Source organism: Arxiozyma heterogenica, assembly GCF_036370985.1.
Source record: "Arxiozyma heterogenica strain weizmannii chromosome Unknown scaffold_26, whole genome shotgun sequence".
NCBI lineage: Eukaryota > Fungi > Ascomycota > Saccharomycetes > Saccharomycetales > Saccharomycetaceae > Arxiozyma > Arxiozyma heterogenica.
This window is the reverse complement of record NW_027042679.1, coordinates 435181-456736: the sequence shown is the minus strand read 5'-3', so window position 1 is coordinate 456736 and position 21556 is coordinate 435181. Positions and strand designations below refer to the sequence as shown.

The window sequence follows — 21556 nt, the reverse complement described above, 5'->3', positions numbered from 1 at the left end:
TATATTTAATTTAGAAGTGCTGGATTTGTATAACTTAATCTTCTAATGAAATACTGTTAAAAAGAGAGTAGATGAAATACTTACCATGGCAAAATCATTGTTTCTTATTTATTAGATTCTAGTTGATATTGTCCCATGTATGCTTCTATTTAGGGAGTAAGTTTTTAATGAATCTGTAACAAGGAGTTAATGTTGTAATATCCATACTAAATCAATTACTACTTTAATACAAATCTTTTACAAACTATCATTCATTCATATGTGTTGATCTGTTGACCAATTTTTTTGATGTATTATATTTACTAAATATTGTTGTAAGTTTCGTCATGTAATAATTGGATATATTCATAAAGGACCATCATTTTATCCAGTGTTCACTAATTCAATAACTTTACCACCAACTTTAATGTTCAGACACTTTACTAAATTCTTACTATATGAATATATAGATATCCCAAACCATGATATAATTATTATACTGGATTATATTGGAATCTTATTTTTATGAATGTGGTTGGTTCGATTCAATATATTATTAAATTATTTTGTATATATCTACAATTCTGTATACAGGTAAAATATAATACTATCACAAAAAATACATTAATTAATTGATTACAACATAGTTACTTCTCTGTCAACGTCCAATAAATTTCTTTTCCAATGGTCTAAGTATATTGAAAGCTATAAAAGCCCAAGCAGCACCCAATTCCCATCCTATATCTCCACCGTTTTTTCCAATTAATCTTGCGATATTTCCAACCCAATAGCTTTGACACATCCCTAGTGCAACACCAAAGGCACTGACGAAAAATGCGAGGGCACTTGCTATTCCTAACGGTAGTTTATTGGGGTTATTCCAATCTTCCACCACATAGCTTTCATACTTTCCTCTTCTGTGAATACAATGCTCGGATAAGATCAGACTAATGTATATTGCACTGTAATATGAGATTGTGTTCATAAAATTCTCTAAAAATGTAGGGAAAAAATAGCAAGTCGGAATTGCTAGTCCCAACATTACTAAATTACCAGCAATGGACCAGATGGCCCTTGGATATTTTTCAAATGGTGACCATAAAGATTGAGCAGAAAGTGCAATTGTGTACATACTAGGTAAATTATTAGCAACTGCAGATAGTGCTAGGACCACACAACAAAACTGACCAAAACCATGTAATGATCTGGGAACTAATATAGCATAGATCAGTCCTCCAGCTGCATTTTTGTTATACATTTCCATCCACTCAGGATCATTGACTGCTCCCATTCCTGAAGCAGCGCCCAACATCATGGAAAAACATGATGATATAGTTAATCCAGAAAAAACATTTATGAAAATTTTGGCCTTATTAGCATTACGAGGAACGTATACAGTGTAGTCAGAAGCATATGTGGTCCATGCAGCTGACCCAAATGCAGCAGATCCAAAAGACAATACACCTCCAGCTGTGGTTGGACCGTGTGGCCATTCCCCATTACTCCAATTACCAGATATTTTCAACCGAGCAATAATTACAAAAAATATTGCAAGGTTGGGAATCCAGGACCATTTTTCATACTGATGGATCATAGAATAACCAAAAAAAGAAACTGTAATTGTGCCAAGGGCAATGACCAAACAACCAGCCCATAGTGGACAATTGTGTCCATTGTGGTTAACCATGTTTAGTAGTTGTACCGAACAATATGTGTTTAAAACACACCACCCCACACAAGATATCATGTTTATCAAAGAAAAAAATCTGGCTGTGTAGTTACCAGTTAAATAACGTGTTAAAATCATTTGCCGCAATCCTGTCTTGGCACCAAACATAGAAAAAAAACCAACGGGGATAGAACCTAGCATATTAAAGAACAGTATAGTCAAACAGGAAGTACCGAAGTTTAGTCCGTAAACACAGGGACCTAGAACACCTACAGCATACGAGGAAAGGACTAAACTAGAAGAAAACCATGTATTTGCCGCACTAAGAGTGCTTGTGTCTGTCTTTTCTTCATCAGTAACTGGTTCTATACCTTTTACTTCTGCTTTCATAGAAGACACCCAGTTGAATAAAAATGACCTATTTAATGTTAGAGATTCAATGTCACGTGAATAATTCTTTGATTCTTCTAAGTAAGAATTTTCAGAATAAGTATTCGTGGACCTAGTATCGACCGACTCATTTTTTTCTGAAATTTCTATTCCAGTTTTGATAGTTGTTGGCATGGTTTCAGCAAGCATGACTATTATATATTTTGGAGCTAGTACTAAAATGACTGCCTTGGACTGGTGATTAATTTTAAGGAAATACTTTGTTAATTCGATACAGTGTGTATAGAAATGGGTGGTAATGACAATACAAACAATAATTGAACAGTTAGAGGGATAAAAGAGGTTGTGACTATATTTTGAATTATTTGAAAGGAAAAAATATTGAATATTTTACACTGTTTATATATTCATTCAAAAATGTATTAACTTCTGTTTCTCATATTTTCCTTTCTTTTTTTTTTCAGAATTTTTTTTATTTGGTGTTGAATGTATTGTTCTTTGATTGTATTTTATTTTTTTGTCTTTTTCCTACCTTCATCCAAATTGGAAAAAAAAAATTAAAAGCCATATCTAATAATAAAAAGAAAATAATAGTTTATTGAGAAAAAAGTGTGTGACTCAGGTCTCTGGCAAGAAAAGTTGCGTATTGTTCAAGAAATTGCTTAAGTTTTTTTATTCTTTTTTTTACTTTTCCAACATGTTGGTTGAGTATACGTTTTATTACAGAAGAAAGAGCTGTAAACCTATTGTTTGACAATAAATTAATAGACCAATAAAATTAGATGTTTGTCATTGGTACAAAAAATCTTCAATATTCCTTTTTGCAATATACGATAGTAGAAGAGTTGGTGTCCAAAAAACAAATAACTTAGGATTTACGCTGTTTACTTACTCTGATTGTAGTATGATTCTTTCTCATACCTTACTATATTTACACATTCATTAGATATTAAATTAAATTAGACCTTTAAATAGCACTTCATTTGAGCTTTAATTTGAATATATATTTGTTCTGTATACATAAAGAAAAGCATTTGTAGCTAGGTCTTAAATTTCTTGAATTTTGTATCATTTTTGTTTTTTCTGAAGATTTTTGAAATGGAAAATTTTTTATGTGAAAGAATAATTTCTTGTGGTGTCTGGATGTGTCACACTGTATCTTATTGTTAAATTACTGTGGAAGGAGAAATGACAAACATTTTATCGTGCGGAAAAAAACAATAAGACGAGAAAATCATGTTCGATGTCAAATTTCACAAGACAAAAAAAAGTAAAAAAAATAAAAAGGAAAATATTAGTAAATACAAAACGTGACTAGTTTTGGAAGCTTCTAAAACAAGTTTCAGTCAGTCGAATTTGATCATCTAAAAAACCACATAGTTATCACTAGTGCTAGGCAATGCCAAACAAATAATTTTTTTATTTTAAAAGTATGTATCTTGGTATTCAATAGGATATGTCATTGCTTATTTTTTTCACATACAAAGAATAGAAAAAAGTAATAGAACTTACCAACAGATGTATGGTTGGGACTGTTGTGTATTTTGTAGTTTTAACAATTTGAATTGTTGGAGTCTGTATCAGCCCTTATTCAAGACACCTTTACATGATTGAAAGATAAGCAAAAAAGAGATCATCTTATATAAACTACATCTTCGTCGTAACCTCTGTGGTTCACTTTTAATGCTAGAGACTAAAAGAAACTAGAGATTAAAACTGAAATAACATGATCAATAGTCAACTTACATTGTTTTAGATGAATCTACCAAGATATTTCATTTTCTTTAAAACATACTATTTCAACCTTCTTTTCTATAAACTATATATCTTTGGATATTTTCTACAATGATCTTTTTATAAGATTAATAATCTCATATATTATATCATATATTTTGTTCTAAGTACTTAAATAATTTATTTACAATGACACTCTTTGTTAGTACAGATCTAAGTTGAATTAAGACTAACTCAAAAAATTTTTATCTATGAGTTAGCTACAAATAGTGGAACAGCATTCATTTACACAATATACTAGGTATATATATCTAGTTAGAAAACTTAGACATCAATCAGGTGTTATAAGGTTGAAATATCTTCTTTATGAGATTATGGAGTAGTCATAAATTCAAGAAAACTCAATATCTTTGATCATCTTATATCATATTAACACCTAAACTGGATATAGCGCATTAAGTATTTTATTACAAGAGATATAAATTTTCATAAGATAGCATATTTATTTACATAATTAAGATTTCAAATAAAAATAATATTTTAATTTACAAATTTAGAATTGAATCTTAGCACTAGACCATATTTACATCGGACAAAAAGAGTAACAGTTAATACACTAGTGATAGAATTAAAGAACAAAGATCTATATACAACAGAACACTTTTTAATAGCAAATTTAATCTGCATGGTTTTATCAAGCAGCAAAAACGCAAGTGCAAAAAAAAAAAAGGAAAAAAACACATCTTATTAATTTAGTATCAGTGCAGAATATGGTATTACAATTTAAATAACTTTCTGCAAAATATGAAAATGTTGTTTTAAATACCTTTCCTGAAACAGTAAGAAATAATCCTTCAGATATAATTAGAATTATCCAATGTACAGCAGAAGCCTAACAATACAAAAAATAGAGCTAAGAGTAGCAACCATCCAAAGTAGATTGGAGGTAATACATAAACTTTTGGAATAAATTTTTCATTTTTTTCTACTAAAATTAACTACTTTATAAGTGAATGTTGCCATTATGGTGAAAGTTGTTGTAGCATGAACAAAATATTCTACGTGTAATAAAACTTAATTCAATTAATAAAAAATGATAAACATCAACAAATATAAAGATAAATGCTTATAAAAAAAGTTCGAAATCTCCTATAAATAACTTATAAATAAAGATTAAATGCCAATACAATGAGATTCTGAAAAATTATACGGATTTTTTTATATAAAGTATCGATTAAAAATTCATAGATTTTCATTATGGGGTCAATTTTTTCTTGAATGATATAATATCTTGGACTACTTATCCATTTTCTTATTCTTCTAATAACCTCGATAAAACTACTGTAGGTGATGACTTGGGTATGGTAAAAGTAATTACAGTTTCAAATTCATCTATAAAAAAATAAAAATATCTGTCTCCAAATTCTAACTACTGTCATTTACATATTTAATAACGAAGCTATAACTGAAGTTAAAACTGTACAAAATGACCATGAGGCTTACATAATTATTGAATACTTTTCAGTGATATAACCAAAAATACCACCACATACATGAGTTAATGAAAAACAACAGATTACATTAGAAAGGAATCTTAAAAAAACTAAACCTACAATATTATTAACAGTAAGACAACCCAGTTGAATGAATATAAAAATGAAAAAAGTCCAGATAAATATTAATTGATATCCTACAACAGTTATTGATGATAATGAAGATAATATCATTAGAGCAACATTATAATTTAGGAGAGACATTGATAAATTTAGTGTTTCCAGTGCATATGAGTAGTTGAAATCCTGTACAATATTATCCTAATCTGGTAAATAAATAGATGGTTTAGAGTAACTAATCAAGGAAACAAATGTCAACTAATTTACTGTAAAACTTTTTTTGAATTACTCCACTTATATGAAATTGCTGAAACATTTTAATTATGCTATATAATAGGAAATAGATTTTTAAAAAATTTCATTTCACTACACTGGATTACACCTAAATCTAAAGAGGATAATGATGAATCGTTAAACTTGACATATTTCATCAACTTCTTATGGTGTGGAAATTCATTTGTTTAGCTACGGATATCAAGTAATATAGAAGGGATACATTGCCTAGGACAATGTTTTGAAATCAGTTAAGAATCTTAACCTTACCGTTATACTAATTAACTCTTGATTTAGCTATGATTGTGGGAATAATAAATATCATTTCTATATTCGGTTCCGTAGATTTTTTTGCAGATATTATTAATATGTATACTGCAGTTGTATCAAACAGAACAAATATAGGTGAATAGATAAAGGCATTTATATTTGGGATATAGTAAAGATGAATATTTATAGTATCGTTTATAAAACTATCTGTTCAATGGATCGAAACTTCCAATTTGATTCCTTGTGTGTAATGAATGTAAGCCATTTTAAAAGGATAGTAGCAATTCTTTCTTAAACAATGTATACAGTTTTATTTATGTTAAAATCAGTTCTAGTAACCTATATGAATACAAAATTATCATGTTGGCTACAATCATTAAATTCGATTAAAAAATTTATGAAAATTGTAACAGATTTACTGACTAAACTAGTTAAGACATAAATATGTGTTAGTGAAGACATAGAATAACTAATAATTTTTATCGAGATATTTTGAATAGGAATGTCCCTGAATCTATAAAAAGAATTAGTTTAATACCTAATTTGAATTCTTTGGTAGATTTCAATATTAGTAATTTTACCATTATATGTATTGTTTAAACAATCATTCAGTAAAACATATATACTATAGAAATTTCTATCATCTTACTCAGGATCATAAAAATTGAACAGGGGTAACGTTAATAATAACTGAAAGTTGAAGTTGTAAATGGGCACTAGCTTGTTTATTATTTTCTATTCTTCTGAAGTAGTTTATTACATTCCATAGGTGGCACCAGATAGCTTATTATTTTGTCTGCTTCTCAAAGTAATTTTTATACATAATGTTATGCAGTTTACAAAAATAGCTTTTTATATACCGGTACTTATTATTTTTTTTCATTGTTTATTTTGAAGATAAAAGAATACAAAATACATTGATTACATGACTTCGAGGTAGAATGTAATAAAATATGTATAATCCTACCATTAAACTGACCGTCATTTATCAAAAAAATATTTAGATAATAAAAGGAAAAGATGATAATTTTATTTAATATAACTCAATGACAATTAATGTTTTTCCTACTAATACTTTATATGGTAATAAATTTGAAGTTTTAATAATCTCTGAAGAATAAAAAGCAAATATAGGTATTTTTACAACAAAAAAAGCTAACATTCTATTCAAATTTTCATAAAAATGGGTAAGATTATATTTTAATATTTCTGCTAAAAATATGGCAGATGATTAGGGAAGAGAGGCAATATCATTTCTGAAAATAATATAATATATTAGGTATATATAAACTTTATACTAACTTATTGATTTTTATTTTTCTTTTTAAGTTTCATTAGTAACACAATAAAGATAAGTTTGGTTTTTTCTTCTAGTTTTGTATTAAAAGTATAAATTAGAATAGACACTTTATTCTACTAACTTTTAACTAGTTTATTTTATACATTCTCCTAATTGGATTAATGTATTTAATTGACTGTTATATTTGAAATATCATATATAGTTTAAAAATTGCCACCTTGGACTTTGATTTTAAATCTCATTTATTTGTTTGAAGTATTCTCCTAGAATAAACTTAATAAATAAAATAAGAGGGTGTATATTACATCTGAACAAAATTAAAAAGATTATCATAATACGATATTTATACTATATCCTCTTTTGAGATATTACCTAGACCCAATGAAAATTTTGTGAAAAACTTTTTTTCTCAAAATTAACTTTCTGAAAAGTATAAATAGTCAAGATATAGAAATTAGAAATAATTTCTTTTACTCACGGCTTTATATACGTACTACATAGTTTTGTATATAATATATGTATTATTTAATACTGTGAGCGATTACTTATAAAAATACGGTTCATAAAGTTCCGTTATAACTTATAGGTTATTACTCCACACCTTTTAAATTTCAACATCCTCATTTGTGTAAATATATAAATTTATAACCAAAGGAATAGATATGAATTAGAATCGTATTTGGAATCTTCACTTAAATGAGATCCATTGTGGGTTGAACGATATCTTTGAAAGTAGATTCCAAAGTAGTAAGTTGTCCAAAATAAAGCTAAAGCAGTGTTATATCTGTCTTTGTATATAAATAAATAATTTTATTTATATGTTAACTTTCTTTATTTGGGAAAATTCTGAATCATACAGTTATGTTTCTTTCTATTCTATTCAATATTTTATTAAAATATTTAGTAAACTATTTTTTTTCTTTTTACTCAAATATTGAATATATTCTTGTTGTTTTCAAAGTCAGTAGATCTATTACTTTCAATTTTTAGGTTGTTGTTATTTCTGTACTTTATTGTTTTAGATTTTATATTTACGTGTCTTAATTTATCTTATTTGCTGGATTGATATATTACCGATTTGAGTAACATGTAAATATATCAAAGAAGAAAAATGTTTGTTTTGCACATTCAACGTTATGGAGATAAGATCAAACAGAATCAAAATAAATTAATATATTATGAAAAATTGCCAAAAGGTAAACATATATAAGTAGACAACTTTACTTATTAATTTTCCAATCTGGATGAATAATATATATACATTATATTGTACGGTTCTTGTATATTTATATAATTATTAATTCCCAATCAAGAGATTGAGGGAAAATTACACTACATATCAATATAATAATAATACACAATAATAACATTCCTCTGGCTGAATAATATTAGTATACATGTTCTTAGCGTCGGTGATCATACAATATGTTATTATTGTGTATTATTATTATATTGATATGTAGTGTAATTTTCCCTCAATCTCTTGATTGGGAATTAATAATTATATAAATATACAAGAACCGTACAATATAATGTATATATATTATTCATCCAGATTGGAAAATTAATAAGTAAAGTTGTCTACTTATATATGTTTACCTTTTGGCAATTTTTCATAATATATTAATTTATTTTGATTTTGTTTGATCTTATCTCCATAACGTTGAATGTGCAAAACAAACATTTTTCTTCTTTGATATATTTACATGTTACTCAAATCGGTAATATATCAATCCAGCATACCACCCAAATTTTGGACTGCTCATACAATCCATTCTGAAGTTAATTTACTATATCTCTTGTATGTCACTGGTTTTGTCAAAATATCAGCAATATTGTTTGCTGTATCTATTCTTGCAACTCTTAGATTATTCTCACTTATCTCATCTCTTATCCTTAAAGCTTTTATCCCAAAGAATTTATTTTTAAATGATTTATCTTCTTTGGAAGTAATTACTGCCATAGCCGGTTGGCTATCTGTTTCAATCGTAGTGATTATTTTATCTGCAGTTAATTCTTTAAGTAATAATTTGATGTATTTCAACACAGGAATAGATAATCCAATAGCACCAATTTCTGCTTCAGCAGTTGATGTTAGAGTTGTTTTTGATTTTGTTGATTTACCAGCGATTATATTGTCATCAATTTTAATGTAGTAACCTAGTTGAGACTTGAATTCCTTTTGCTTAGCAAATGATGCATCAGCAATAGCGTTTAGCATAATTTGATTTTCGTTATTCTTTTTCTTGCACCATATAAGCTTCTTCTCTTTAGTATCCCATAGATATTGCACTAAAAGTCTAGCTAATTCTTTAACTTCTTTGTTTGGGAATAATGTGTTTGATGCGATTACGTTTACGTAATATAATATGTCATAACGATATTTGTGAGCAACATATGAGGCTAGGCCAATTATTTTTTGAAGCCATTTTACTTGTTTCTTGTACTCTAATCCAGATATACTTACATAGTCTTCTTCAATATACTTTCCTGGGGGCCCTGGAGCTTTCAATAGTTTCCCATTTTTGTTTAGAGGCACATCCAATAATGGGAGTTTTTCTCTTAAGGATTTTTCCATACCAAAGGATAGTTCCTTATCAAACATATAGTTAACTTCTAAACCTAGAATGTCATACTCTGTTTTACCTTCTGTAGGTAGTCCTAGATTTATGACTTTTGTATCAAATTTTTCTTGTAACTTTGATATAAAATTCTCTGCGTCAGATATTTTTCTGGATGTGATAATCATATCATCAACGAACAAACATACCGTAATTTTCTCATTTATAAACACACATGACCAGCCTGATATTTCTTTTAAGCAACATTTTGATGTCAAAAAATTGGATATCTCCCTGTACCAGTTAGCTCCTGATTGTTTCAATCCATATAAGGACTTTTTTAATCGCACGACCTTTTTCTTCAAATTCATATGCGGTGGAGCTCTTATATATAGTTCTTCTTCTAGGTCAGCATAAAGATATGCAGATGAAATATCTAATTGAGTGATGTATTTGTTTTTATTTAAAGCATTTGAAAGTACAGTCATTAGTGCATAGTGATGAACTGTATTGGATGTTGCTTCCTCATTATATGTTCCCTTCTTCTGTTGATCTCCCCTTGCTACTAATCTACATTTGTGTGTTCCATCTCTTTTTGTGTTGAATATGAACATTGTATTAATTATTTTCTTCTTATCAATATTCTTATCATCGATTAATTCTTCGTCCCACGTATTCATTTTTTTTAACTGTTCGATTTCTTTTTCATATGCCAATTTATACAAATATTTTGAGTCATTATTAGTATTTTTTATTATAGCATCTCTATAGTTTATTGAGTGGGAGGCACTATTTAATTCATTTGATCTCTGATTAGCACGAATATTGCTTATTTTGTATTCTTTTGAGAATTTCGTTAAATATTCTTCAGCTTTTTTTGCTAGTCTTGAAGCGTCTGTGTTTTTCTTACTAGATGGTTTCGTAATTTTAGCATCGGTATTTTTACCACCCAACACAGCGTCTTTTTGTGGATTAGCTAAAGAAGTGGAATCAGGAGATAGATTGGAGGAATTAGATAAATTTGTACCACCCAATGGGGTGTGCTCTATTGGCTGGGCTTGAATGGGCGAAGTGGATGATATAGCTTCGTTTTCATTATCACTTTCATTTTCTGATGTATAGTCATCAGATTCATAATTGGAGTTTGTATGTACGATGGAATCAATTAGATTGTCAACTTCTTTAAGGGTGTCATTGTTTTCAGAGGAGTGTTGAACTGATGGTAGTGCGGTAGTATGTGATGGTAATTGGTTCTCAGTAGGAATGTCAATTTTTTCTGGTTCAGATTCTGGTTCAATGTTCTCGGGGTAGTCGTGGATAGCAATTAGAGTGTCGAAGACTGTGGATTTTGGTGTGGTGCCTTTTGATGGTGAACTTTTAACGATTGAATAATTGGATGTGTCAACCACTTTTTTGGTGATGGTATTATATATTAAGTATCCATGAGATACTGTGGATGGGCATAATGCCAACCCGTCGTCACCACGAGGAGAAAGCTTGGATGTTGTTGATCCTTTGTGAATAATAACTTCTTGTCCAAAAGGAAGAATAGTACTCACATCCAGACCTGCAAGACCGGCTTTTGCTCTTGATGAAGTTTTAATAGATGAGTTAAAAAATGCATTACGCATGAGTGTGGCGAATTGAACAGCATAAAACCAAGTCGAATTTGGTAGGTTTGTAGCTTGTAAAAGTGTTCGACAATCGTTTAAAAAAGTTAGATTAAATCGTTCTGCAACACCATTTGCTCGTGAATCACCAGCAGTAGTATAAATTGGGTTAATCCCTTTATCTTCGAAGAGTTTGGTTATCTGATCGTTTGTAAATTCTGAACCACGATCCATTTGAAAAGATAGGATGTTGGTCTTGAACTGATTAGACACCATATTAATGAACTTTGAAAATATGCGAGTAACATTTTGTGAATCCTTTGAATATAATGGAAAAGCCCAGCGAAAACGAGTAGATTCATCGGTAAAGCTGATGAAATAGGAAGGTGTTCCGACTGGTAGATGTGACATGGGACCGAAAATATCGGTATGGATATATTCAAAGGGAGCATATTCTTTTTGATATTTTATACGAGAACCTATAATATGCTTGTGACGAGTTGATTTTCCTTTCATGCAGGATGTACATCGAAAGGAGTGAATACCAGACCAATCGACATCAGCTGATGTGATACCAGAAATCATCTTTCGATCAATTGTGGTTTTAATATCATGAACATTAATATGTCCAAATAAATTGTGTAGAAAAGGTACAGTTAATTTGATACCTAATTTGTTTATGCTGTATGAAGTAGATTGTTGATTAGATGGTTGTAAAATTGATCGAGGTATACACATGTACTTACCCACATTAATGATGGGAGACAGAATGTGTTCCGACTTGTCTAGTAATTGGCGATGACGAGTGTCAACTACAATACCGGCTTTTTCCAATTGGTATGTACTAATGAAATTGTTCGATATGTCAGGAGCATGAATAGCCCTTATAACGTAAGGTTTGGAATGGGTTTGAAATTTTAGTGATATTATACCACTAGCAGCAGCAGGAATTGGTTTGTCATTTGCGGCATATAGGACAACGTTAGCATCGGTAATATGGTTTAGAAATTCTATGTCATTAATAACAGAAATTTCTGCACCAGTGTCAAGGACTAGATAGTCTTTAAGATTTTCTGGGGAGTCATCCTGTGTGTTTTCTTCAATAGGGTGCTCACATTGAATGTTTGAAATTTTCTTTTTATTTTTTGGCTTTTTGAGTTGATTGGTTGGCTTGGTAGAAGATAATGTATTGGTGTGATGTTTGGTTGGATAGGGGTGTGGCTGACGACTATGGATGTTGATAATATCATTTAAAATGTCATTCAATGTAATGTTGTGAAAGTTACGATTGTAATTATCAACAATTATTTGATAAGGTCCGTGTAACGATTGTATGATCGTATCACATAAAATCCTATCTGGAATAGCGATATTGTAATCTTTTGCTTGTTGTATCATATTATTTATTCTTTTTTTAAACAACATAGGATCACACTTTGGGTCGTAACGGATGTGTTGTAGTTGCTGATATAATTTAGTAGGAGTATTCCTTTTATTGTATTTTATAATGGCACATTGAATTAAATCAAACAAAGAGACATAGTTATCCGATAGTTCGTTTTTGAACCACATAGGATATGCTTTAGGGTTAACATATAATCTAAAAATATGTGTTACATGTTGTTTTTCTTGATCGGTAATGGTAGATTGTGCTGTGTTTATACATATCTTGGATAAGTTTATATCATTTAAATATTTTTGAAAGTTTTGTAGAAAGTCTGGAAATTCTGATGGGTCAGAAACTTGGTGTAGAGTAACAGTTGATATAGGGTTACTCGAGTATGAAGAGACTGAATGTTCATCAGTGTCATGTAAGGTAGGGCCATTAGATTGTAATGGTGTACCATGTGATTGTACTGGTGTCGGTGGCGGTGGGAAGTATAGGTTAGGTGGTGGGGGATAATAATAGTATGGGTTGAATGCATGTGGATAACCCATAGGATAAGGTGGGTAGTGATACCCATGTGGATATGATGGAGTACCTGGGTATGGATATGGATATGGATATGTGGAGGGAACAAAAGAAGGAGCTTGTGTGTTTTCACTAGCTTTGTTTGTGTTCTGTTTAGTTTGTTCATATGATCCCTGAATGCCTTGGATCGGAGTGACTGGTTCACTCTTCGATTTGATCTCTGCAAACGAATTTTTACGAACGCTACCATCCTCTGGCTGAATAATATTAGTATACATGTTCTTAGCGTCGGTGATCATACTATATGTTATTATTGTGAATTATTATTATGTTGATATGTAGTGTAGTTTTCCCTCGATCTTTTGATTCGGAATTAATAATTATATAAATACAAAAGAAACATATGATAAAATGTATATAACTTATTCATCCAGATTGGAAAATTAATAAGTAAAGTCGTCTACTTATATATATCTGCCTTTTGGTAATTTTTCATAATATATTGATTTATTTTGATTCTGCTTGATCTTATCTCTGTAATATTGAATGTGCAAAACAAACATTTTTCCTCTTTAATATATTTTACATGTTACTCAAACCGGTAATATATCATTCCAGCAATTATTACTTATTTTATGCTATTTAACAAAATCTGTAGTTGTTTCCAATTAATATCTATAAGTATTATGTGGTTAATAGTGGGCAAAAAGTACATATATAGTAGAAATATGATCGAAGAAGATCTTTAGATTCATCATATCTATATGTGGATATTAAGTAAGTTTTTTCTGTAAAAAAAATTAATCAAATAATTCTAACAATATTTAGGAATATTCAAGCAATGATTACTTATTATTCCGCTATCCATCATTGAGTAAATCCTTATTCTTCTATTTGTTTCATTCTAGAACACCCTTTTTTAGCAAATTCACCAGAAAAAAAAAATCATTTCCCATCCGTAAGTTTGGTAATAAAGTGGTTTGGTAGTTAATTCCTGAAAATCAATTAAATAGTAACATATAGGTATATAATTTATAATTTTATCTTAAATATAATACTTGAGAGGGAAGGAAGTAATATACACCGAGTATTTACCTATTATTATTGGAAATTGTGACTAGATTCTACAACTAAGTCAAAACCCTATTTTCACATTTTTCTATGCTAAACAGGAACAAAAAAAATCATTGTGTGTTCATATTTCCAGATAAAGAAAAAGAAAAATTCAAAATCTGTACAATAAAAAACCCCACTTTAGTTTTTTCAAGAGGTGAGTGTTCAACAAAATTTCCATCTCAGGGGTTTGACGGACTTACAAATAGAAGGACAAACAATAGGATACACAATTCTTTTATATCACTCAAAACACTAATTCGGGATGATCAAAGTATAATACATACGTGCCTGCATGTATATATCTAAAATAGGAACTTGTATCTTATTGGTCGTTCTTGTTTTATTTTTTGATATTATTGTCTGTGATTTATGTATCATATAAACTTACAAAATAAACATATATAAGTGTCTGTCTTTATCTGAATTTGTACAGTCTGCAAATTGATCTTTGTTTCTTCTACCTCTTAATTCCTAACGCATTGCATAAATAGTTTTTTTATCCTTTCTGTTCCTGGGTTTTTTTCCCTCGAGACATCTACAATCAGAAATCATCCAAAAAAAAAAAAAATAAAAAAAAAAAAAAAGGAAAAGATAATTGGATAAGGTAAAGTGAAATTAGACATTATTCGTTTGATATTATTAAAATGCAGATATTAATTTTGTGGTCACTATTGGGATTGCTTGTGACCAAAGTCAGTGCTGCTACAACAACTATTTCGGCACCTACAACCTTGTCAGGTGATCAAACGTTTTCCGATGCTATCGTAATTGAATCAGGTGCTACTCTTGCATTAGTAGCTGGTTCTTCATATTCTTTCAATGGCAATATTGACGTTAAAGGTTCTTTAGACATCGTCGGTGATTCAACAAACGGGTTAACTAGTTTACAATTTGGTTCTACTACAACAATCACAAACAGTGGTAACATCAACATCGAAAATATTAAATCAGCAGGTTCTGCCAGTGATTTTGTTATTGCACCTGCAAGTATTGATAACTCTGGTACATTTACTGTCTCGCAATTAAATGCTGCTGCTACTGTGCCAGGTACTAACTTTACTCTAGCTCCAACTGGTTCCTTCATTAACACAGGCACTATTGACTATGATACAGCTGATAAAGGTGGTACAACAAATGGATTCCTTTACCTTGGTACTATAACTAATAATGGTGTCATTAAGTCTGGCGGGTTTTCTTCATTAACGGCCATAAATCAGACGCCTCTTAGCAGATACGCTATGAAAGGTATCATTTTTAATAATCCTATAGAGGGTCAAGGTAAAGTTACTGGTAATACGGGAGCTATGGTTATTCTTAACACATATACTTTAGGAGAACAAACTTTCGACATTAATAAAGGTCTGTATTTGATTAATCCAGAAGTTGTACCAAGTTCATTTAAGGTTGTGAATTTTGTTGGATCAGAGTTCGTTTTCTTAGGTATGAATTATACCAAATGGTCCAACGAGAATTACGGCAGTCTAGCAAATGTTGCAAACCTTAATGTTGCACTAGATGGTCGTCGTTACTGGTTTAATGTAAGTTGCCCAGATGGATCAACATGGATGAGTGAGTCGTTTTCTGTTGAACAATTAGATCCTTCTTACCAAATTCATGGTTCTTATATGTACATAGCACAAATGTATGATGGTATATGTCCATGGTTATCTGGGGCAATTACAAAGACAACAACAGTTACTACTGAGGATTTCATTACTGAAGCTACTACTATTGCCACTGTAACAACATCTACAACTAATCAGTACGCATATACTGTCACTGAAATTATTTATAATGTTGCTGTGCCTGCAGCATCTACCTTATCCACCACCACTACTGGTTCAGTCACTGTCCCAACCACATCGACCTTCACAACTGTAGTCACCAACAGCAACGGATCATCCTCTACTGAAGTTGTTGTTGTTGTGATCACCCCAGCTCCATCTACCTTGTCTACTACTACCACTGGCGATGTCACTGTCCCAACCACATCGACCTTCACAACTGTAGTCACCAACAGCAACGGATCATCCTCTACTGAAGTTGTTGTTGTTGTGATCACCCCAGCTCCATCTACCTTGTCTACTACTACCACTGGCGATGTCACTGTCCCAACCACATCGACCTTCACAACTGTAGTCACCAACAGCAACGGATCATCCTCTACTGAAGTTGTTGTTGTTGTGATCACCCCAGCTCCATCTACCTTGTCTACTACTACCACTGGCGATGTCACTGTCCCAACCACATCGACCTTCACAACTGTAGTCACCAACAGCAACGGATCATCCTCTACTGAAGTTGTTGTTGTTGTGATCACCCCAGCTCCATCTACCTTGTCTACTACTACCACTGGCGATGTCACTGTCCCAACCACATCGACCTTCACAACTGTAGTCACCAATAGCAACGGATCATCCTCTACTGAAGTTGTTGTTGTTGTGATCACCCCAGCCGCATCTGGTTCTGTTATTTCTACAACCGCTACTGGTGCTGTTACTGCCCCAACCACATCAACCTACACCACTGTAGTCACCAACAGCAACGGATCATCCTCTACTGAAGTTGTTGTTGTTGTGATCACCCCAGCCGCATCTGGTTCTGTTATTTCTACAACTGCTACTGGTGCTGTTACTGCCCCAACCACATCGACCTTCACAACTGTAGTCACCAACAGCAACGGATCATCCTCTACTGAAGTTGTTGTTGTTGTGATCACCCCAGCTCCATCTACCTTGTCTACTACTACCACTGGCGATGTCACTGTCCCAACCACATCGACCTTCACAACTGTAGTCACCAACAGCAACGGATCATCCTCTACTGAAGTTGTTGTTGTTGTGATCACCCCAGCCGCATCTGGTTCTGTTATTTCTACAACTGCTACTGGTGCTGTTACTGCCCCAACCACATCGACCTTCACAACTGTAGTCACCAACAGCAACGGATCATCCTCTACTGAAGTTGTTGTTGTTGTGATCACCCCAGCTCCATCTACCTTGTCTACTACTACCACTGGCGATGTCACTGTCCCAACCACATCGACCTTCACAACTGTAGTCACCAACAGCAACGGATCATCCTCTACTGAAGTTGTTGTTGTTGTGATCACCCCAGCCGCATCTGGTTCTGTTATTTCTACAACTGCTACTGGTGCTGTTACTGCCCCAACCACATCAACCTACACCACTGTAGTCACCAACAGCAACGGATCATCCTCTACTGAAGTTGTTGTTGTTGTGATCACCCCAGCCGCATCTGGTTCTGTTATTTCTACAACTGCTACTGGTGCTGTTACTGCCCCAACCACATCGACCTTCACAACTGTAGTCACCAACAGCAACGGATCATCCTCTACTGAAGTTGTTGTTGTTGTGATCACCCCAGCTCCATCTACCTTGTCTACTACTACCACTGGCGATGTCACTGTCCCAACCACATCGACCTTCACAACTGTAGTCACCAACAGCAACGGATCATCCTCTACTGAAGTTGTTGTTGTTGTGATCACCCCAGCCGCATCTGGTTCTGTTATTTCTACAACCGCTACTGGTGCTGTTACTGCCCCAACCACATCAACCTACACCACTGTAGTCACCAACAGCAACGGATCATCCTCTACTGAAGTTGTTGTTGTTGTGATCACCCCAGCCGCATCTGGTTCTGTTATTTCTACAACTGCTACTGGTGCTGTTACTGCCCCAACCACATCGACCTTCACAACTGTAGTCACCAATAGCAACGGATCATCCTCTACTGAAGTTGTTGTTGTTGTGATCACCCCAGCTCCATCTACCTTGTCTACTACTACCACTGGCGATGTCACTGTCCCAACCACATCGACCTTCACAACTGTAGTCACCAACAGCAACGGATCATCCTCTACTGAAGTTGTTGTTGTTGTGATCACCCCAGCCGCATCTGGTTCTGTTATTTCTACAACTGCTACTGGTGCTGTTACTGCCCCAACCACATCGACCTTCACAACTGTAGTCACCAACAGCAACGGATCATCCTCTACTGAAGTTGTTGTTGTGATCACCCCAGCTCCATCTACCTTGTCTACTACTACCACTGGCGATGTCACTGTCCCAACCACATCGACCTTCACAACTGTAGTCACCAATAGCAACGGATCATCCTCTACTGAAGTTGTTGTTGTTGTGATCACCCCAGCTCCATCTACCTTGTCTACTACTACCACTGGCGATGTCACTGTCCCAACCACATCGACCTTCACAACTGTAGTCACCAACAGCAACGGATCATCCTCTACTGAAGTTGTTGTTGTTGTGATCACCCCAGCCGCATCTGGTTCTGTTATTTCTACAACTGCTACTGGTGCTGTTACTGCCCCAACCACATCAACCTACACCACTGTTGTCACTAACAGCAACGGATCATCGTCTCTCATATACCAAAACTTCACTATCCCTAATGAAAGAATGGAATCTACTTTGAGTAACACTTTAGTTGTTTTAACTACGGTTGTTAATGGAGTTACTATGACAACAACTTATTGTCCAGAACCATCTGAAACTTCCGGAACAAGTATGACTGCTATCATTGGACATAGTTTTATTGAATCTGTTTATTCAAGGAACCAACAAGATGAGACTAACTCATTTTCTGCTGTGTCTAATGCCACTCCAGTTATTTCCATTGCACCCACCACAACTGGTCCAGTGTTTACCAACAATGAAAATCATCCAACATCTAGAAACTTTAAAGGATCTAGCACTGCAGTAGGTAATGGTGAATCTAGAAAACCAGGAACATCAGCATCTACAATGGCGCCACAAATCTCCCAATATGTTTCTGAGCAACCATCATCATCACCAAAAGCTATGACACTATCTCATGGAGGTACACCTTCTCTTGTATCATATGAAGGTAAGGGTAGTACCATATATATGAAGTGGAGTGTTGCTCATTTCATTGGGTTATTATTATTTATTATTATTTAATTTGTAGATATATGAATAATTTTAAAATAAAAATTTCTAAATCGATACATAACTAAATATTGTTATCTAAGCCTATATAAATACCTCAATATTGTACTTATTGTGCGTTTTTCTTATTTATTGGATTGTTTTCTAAATAACTTATATACCAAAGATAGATATGATTGTAACTAAGAAAGTAATAATGTCACTTTTTAAGTCCAAATAATTTAAATTATCAAACACAGTTATAAAATTTAATAATCCCTCACATGTTTTTTAACAAACTTTTTTTTGTTACATGTTTTAACTATACTGAAGCAGGAGATTATGATTAGGAAACTTACTGTCGTATAGTTTTGAATCTAACTGAACATGATTCAAAAGTTTAAAAAATTGTATAATTTTTCTAAATAAAAGAAACAGGAACTGTAAAGATTTGGATTTGATAAGATTCAAGGAGAAAGATAGAAGTTTTAATAAATAGTGTATACACCTTAACAATTTTTTTTTACCCTCAGTTGTTTTCAAGAAGTTAATTAGATCGGTGATCCAGGAATGAAAAACTAGAGTATTTGAAGCTATGGATTCTCTTTTCTTCAATGTAGATGTATAAGTAGGTATGATATAATGATCTATAAGATGATCGGAGATATAATTGATAATTTAAATTCATTGTGCTATCAAAGTAAAAAAAAATATAAAAGTTTCTATAAAATAGACTTAAATGAGAAGAAATTACAATATATATTATAATATCCTACAAGGTGATTAAGTAGAATAGGAAAAAATAAAGTAACAAAAGTTACGGGTTATAGGACCACTAATATTTTATTATATATTTACATTACTCAATAAGTTAATATAATCTTAAATTTTGTAAAAGTTTTGATATTCAAGTCTCTTTTTAATATAGTGTTTTTTCAAAAGTACCCTTGATTTGCCTTTTGTAAATTTTAACTATTTTTTTCATATATTTTATCTTACAACTTTATTTCTTTTGAAGAGTTATTGCATGTATTGCATCACAAAGCAGCAGTTGACGTTACAAACATATTTATAAGTTGTATATTTGTTGATCTTAAAATAATAAATTAATTGTATAAATTTTGTTCTTGTCTTGATGATAGTTTATTATTGTTGATTTTGCTATGATAGATTGTTCTAGAATGAAATAAACAGAGATATGAGATTTTAGCAAATATCAAACAATATACTACTGAATATTTGTTGTAATTATATGGTTAATTTTTGATTATTTTTAAAGAAAAATCACTTAATGTATTTATATATATAAAGTTAAAGTTTTTCTCATATTATAATTTTATTTTATTTAAAGTTTTTCTGTGTATTACTAAGTTTTTTCTTTGTATATGAAAAACAGAAAGAAAGGGATTCATTTCATTATTGACTATATTGAAGACAATATCTAACTTGAGTAGTACATACTTACCTTAATTTTTAACAAAATTGTAAACAAATGCTTCCAAAAATATAGTTAGTAATTTAAACAAAAATAATATATATAATTTTTGTTCACAAATTACTAGACTTTTAAATGTGTGACAGTAAGGTAATTGGTAAATTAAAATGATGTAGTATTAATCTAAAATAGGTGATGAAAAATAAATCTTTTTTTAAAATTAGTTTAAAAGGTGTCTTTTCATAAAATTCTCACATTTTTGTAAAATTTGTCAATTAAATGAATTATTAAAACTAAAAATAAACTCACCTTTACTAGATCCATATGAACAAAAAGGAAAATCGAAGATTGGTGGCTATAAAATGTCATCCTTTCTTTCTTCTTTTATTTTTCTAACAAATATTTTATTCAGTAAATGAATAGTCATGAAATAAAATTGCTCGAGAAGTTTTCTATGACTCAAAGAAATAATATGAGTTTTAAATTATAGTATATTTAAATAATAAATAAAAATAGGTTGTTCCAATTTATAGAGATTTTTTTAACTAGTTTTGAACTCGAATAAATTAATAAAGGATCCCGTATAGATCAACCAAAAAATAAAAAACAAAAAGAATCACATAAAACATTATAGATGAATAGATTAAATAAGCCCTCAATTAAAAAGACATTATCTGATCTGAATGAAAATATAGTAAAAGCAAAATATGCAATTAGAGGTCCATTATTGACTAAATTAGAAACATATGAACAACAGCTG

At 31.6% G+C, this 21556-nt stretch overlaps 3 protein-coding genes across 3 annotated transcripts; 1 reads left to right on the top strand and 2 right to left on the bottom strand.

Moving 5' to 3' along the window:
* Nucleotides 1–637: 637 nt before the first annotated feature.
* On the bottom strand, nucleotides 638–2227 carry PWA37_003147 (cytosine permease; the record flags this gene model as incomplete). The annotated part of the gene is made up of 1 exon (XM_064859682.1): nucleotides 638–2227. One exon carries the CDS (start codon nucleotides 2225–2227, stop codon nucleotides 638–640), a length of 1590 nt encoding a protein of 529 aa, XP_064713638.1.
* A 6763-nt stretch (nucleotides 2228–8990) lies between these two features.
* On the bottom strand, nucleotides 8991–13610 carry PWA37_003146 (uncharacterized protein; the record flags this gene model as incomplete). The annotated part of the gene is made up of 1 exon (XM_064859681.1): nucleotides 8991–13610. One exon carries the CDS (start codon nucleotides 13608–13610, stop codon nucleotides 8991–8993), a length of 4620 nt encoding a protein of 1539 aa, XP_064713637.1.
* Nucleotides 13611–15071: 1461 nt separating this feature from the next.
* PWA37_003145 (beta strand repeat-containing protein) lies at nucleotides 15072–19394 on the top strand (the record flags this gene model as incomplete). Its single annotated transcript, XM_064859680.1, has 1 exon — nucleotides 15072–19394. The coding sequence occupies one exon, from the start codon at nucleotides 15072–15074 to the stop codon at nucleotides 19392–19394; it is 4323 nt and encodes a 1440-aa protein (XP_064713636.1).
* Nucleotides 19395–21556: the final 2162 nt, after the last annotated feature.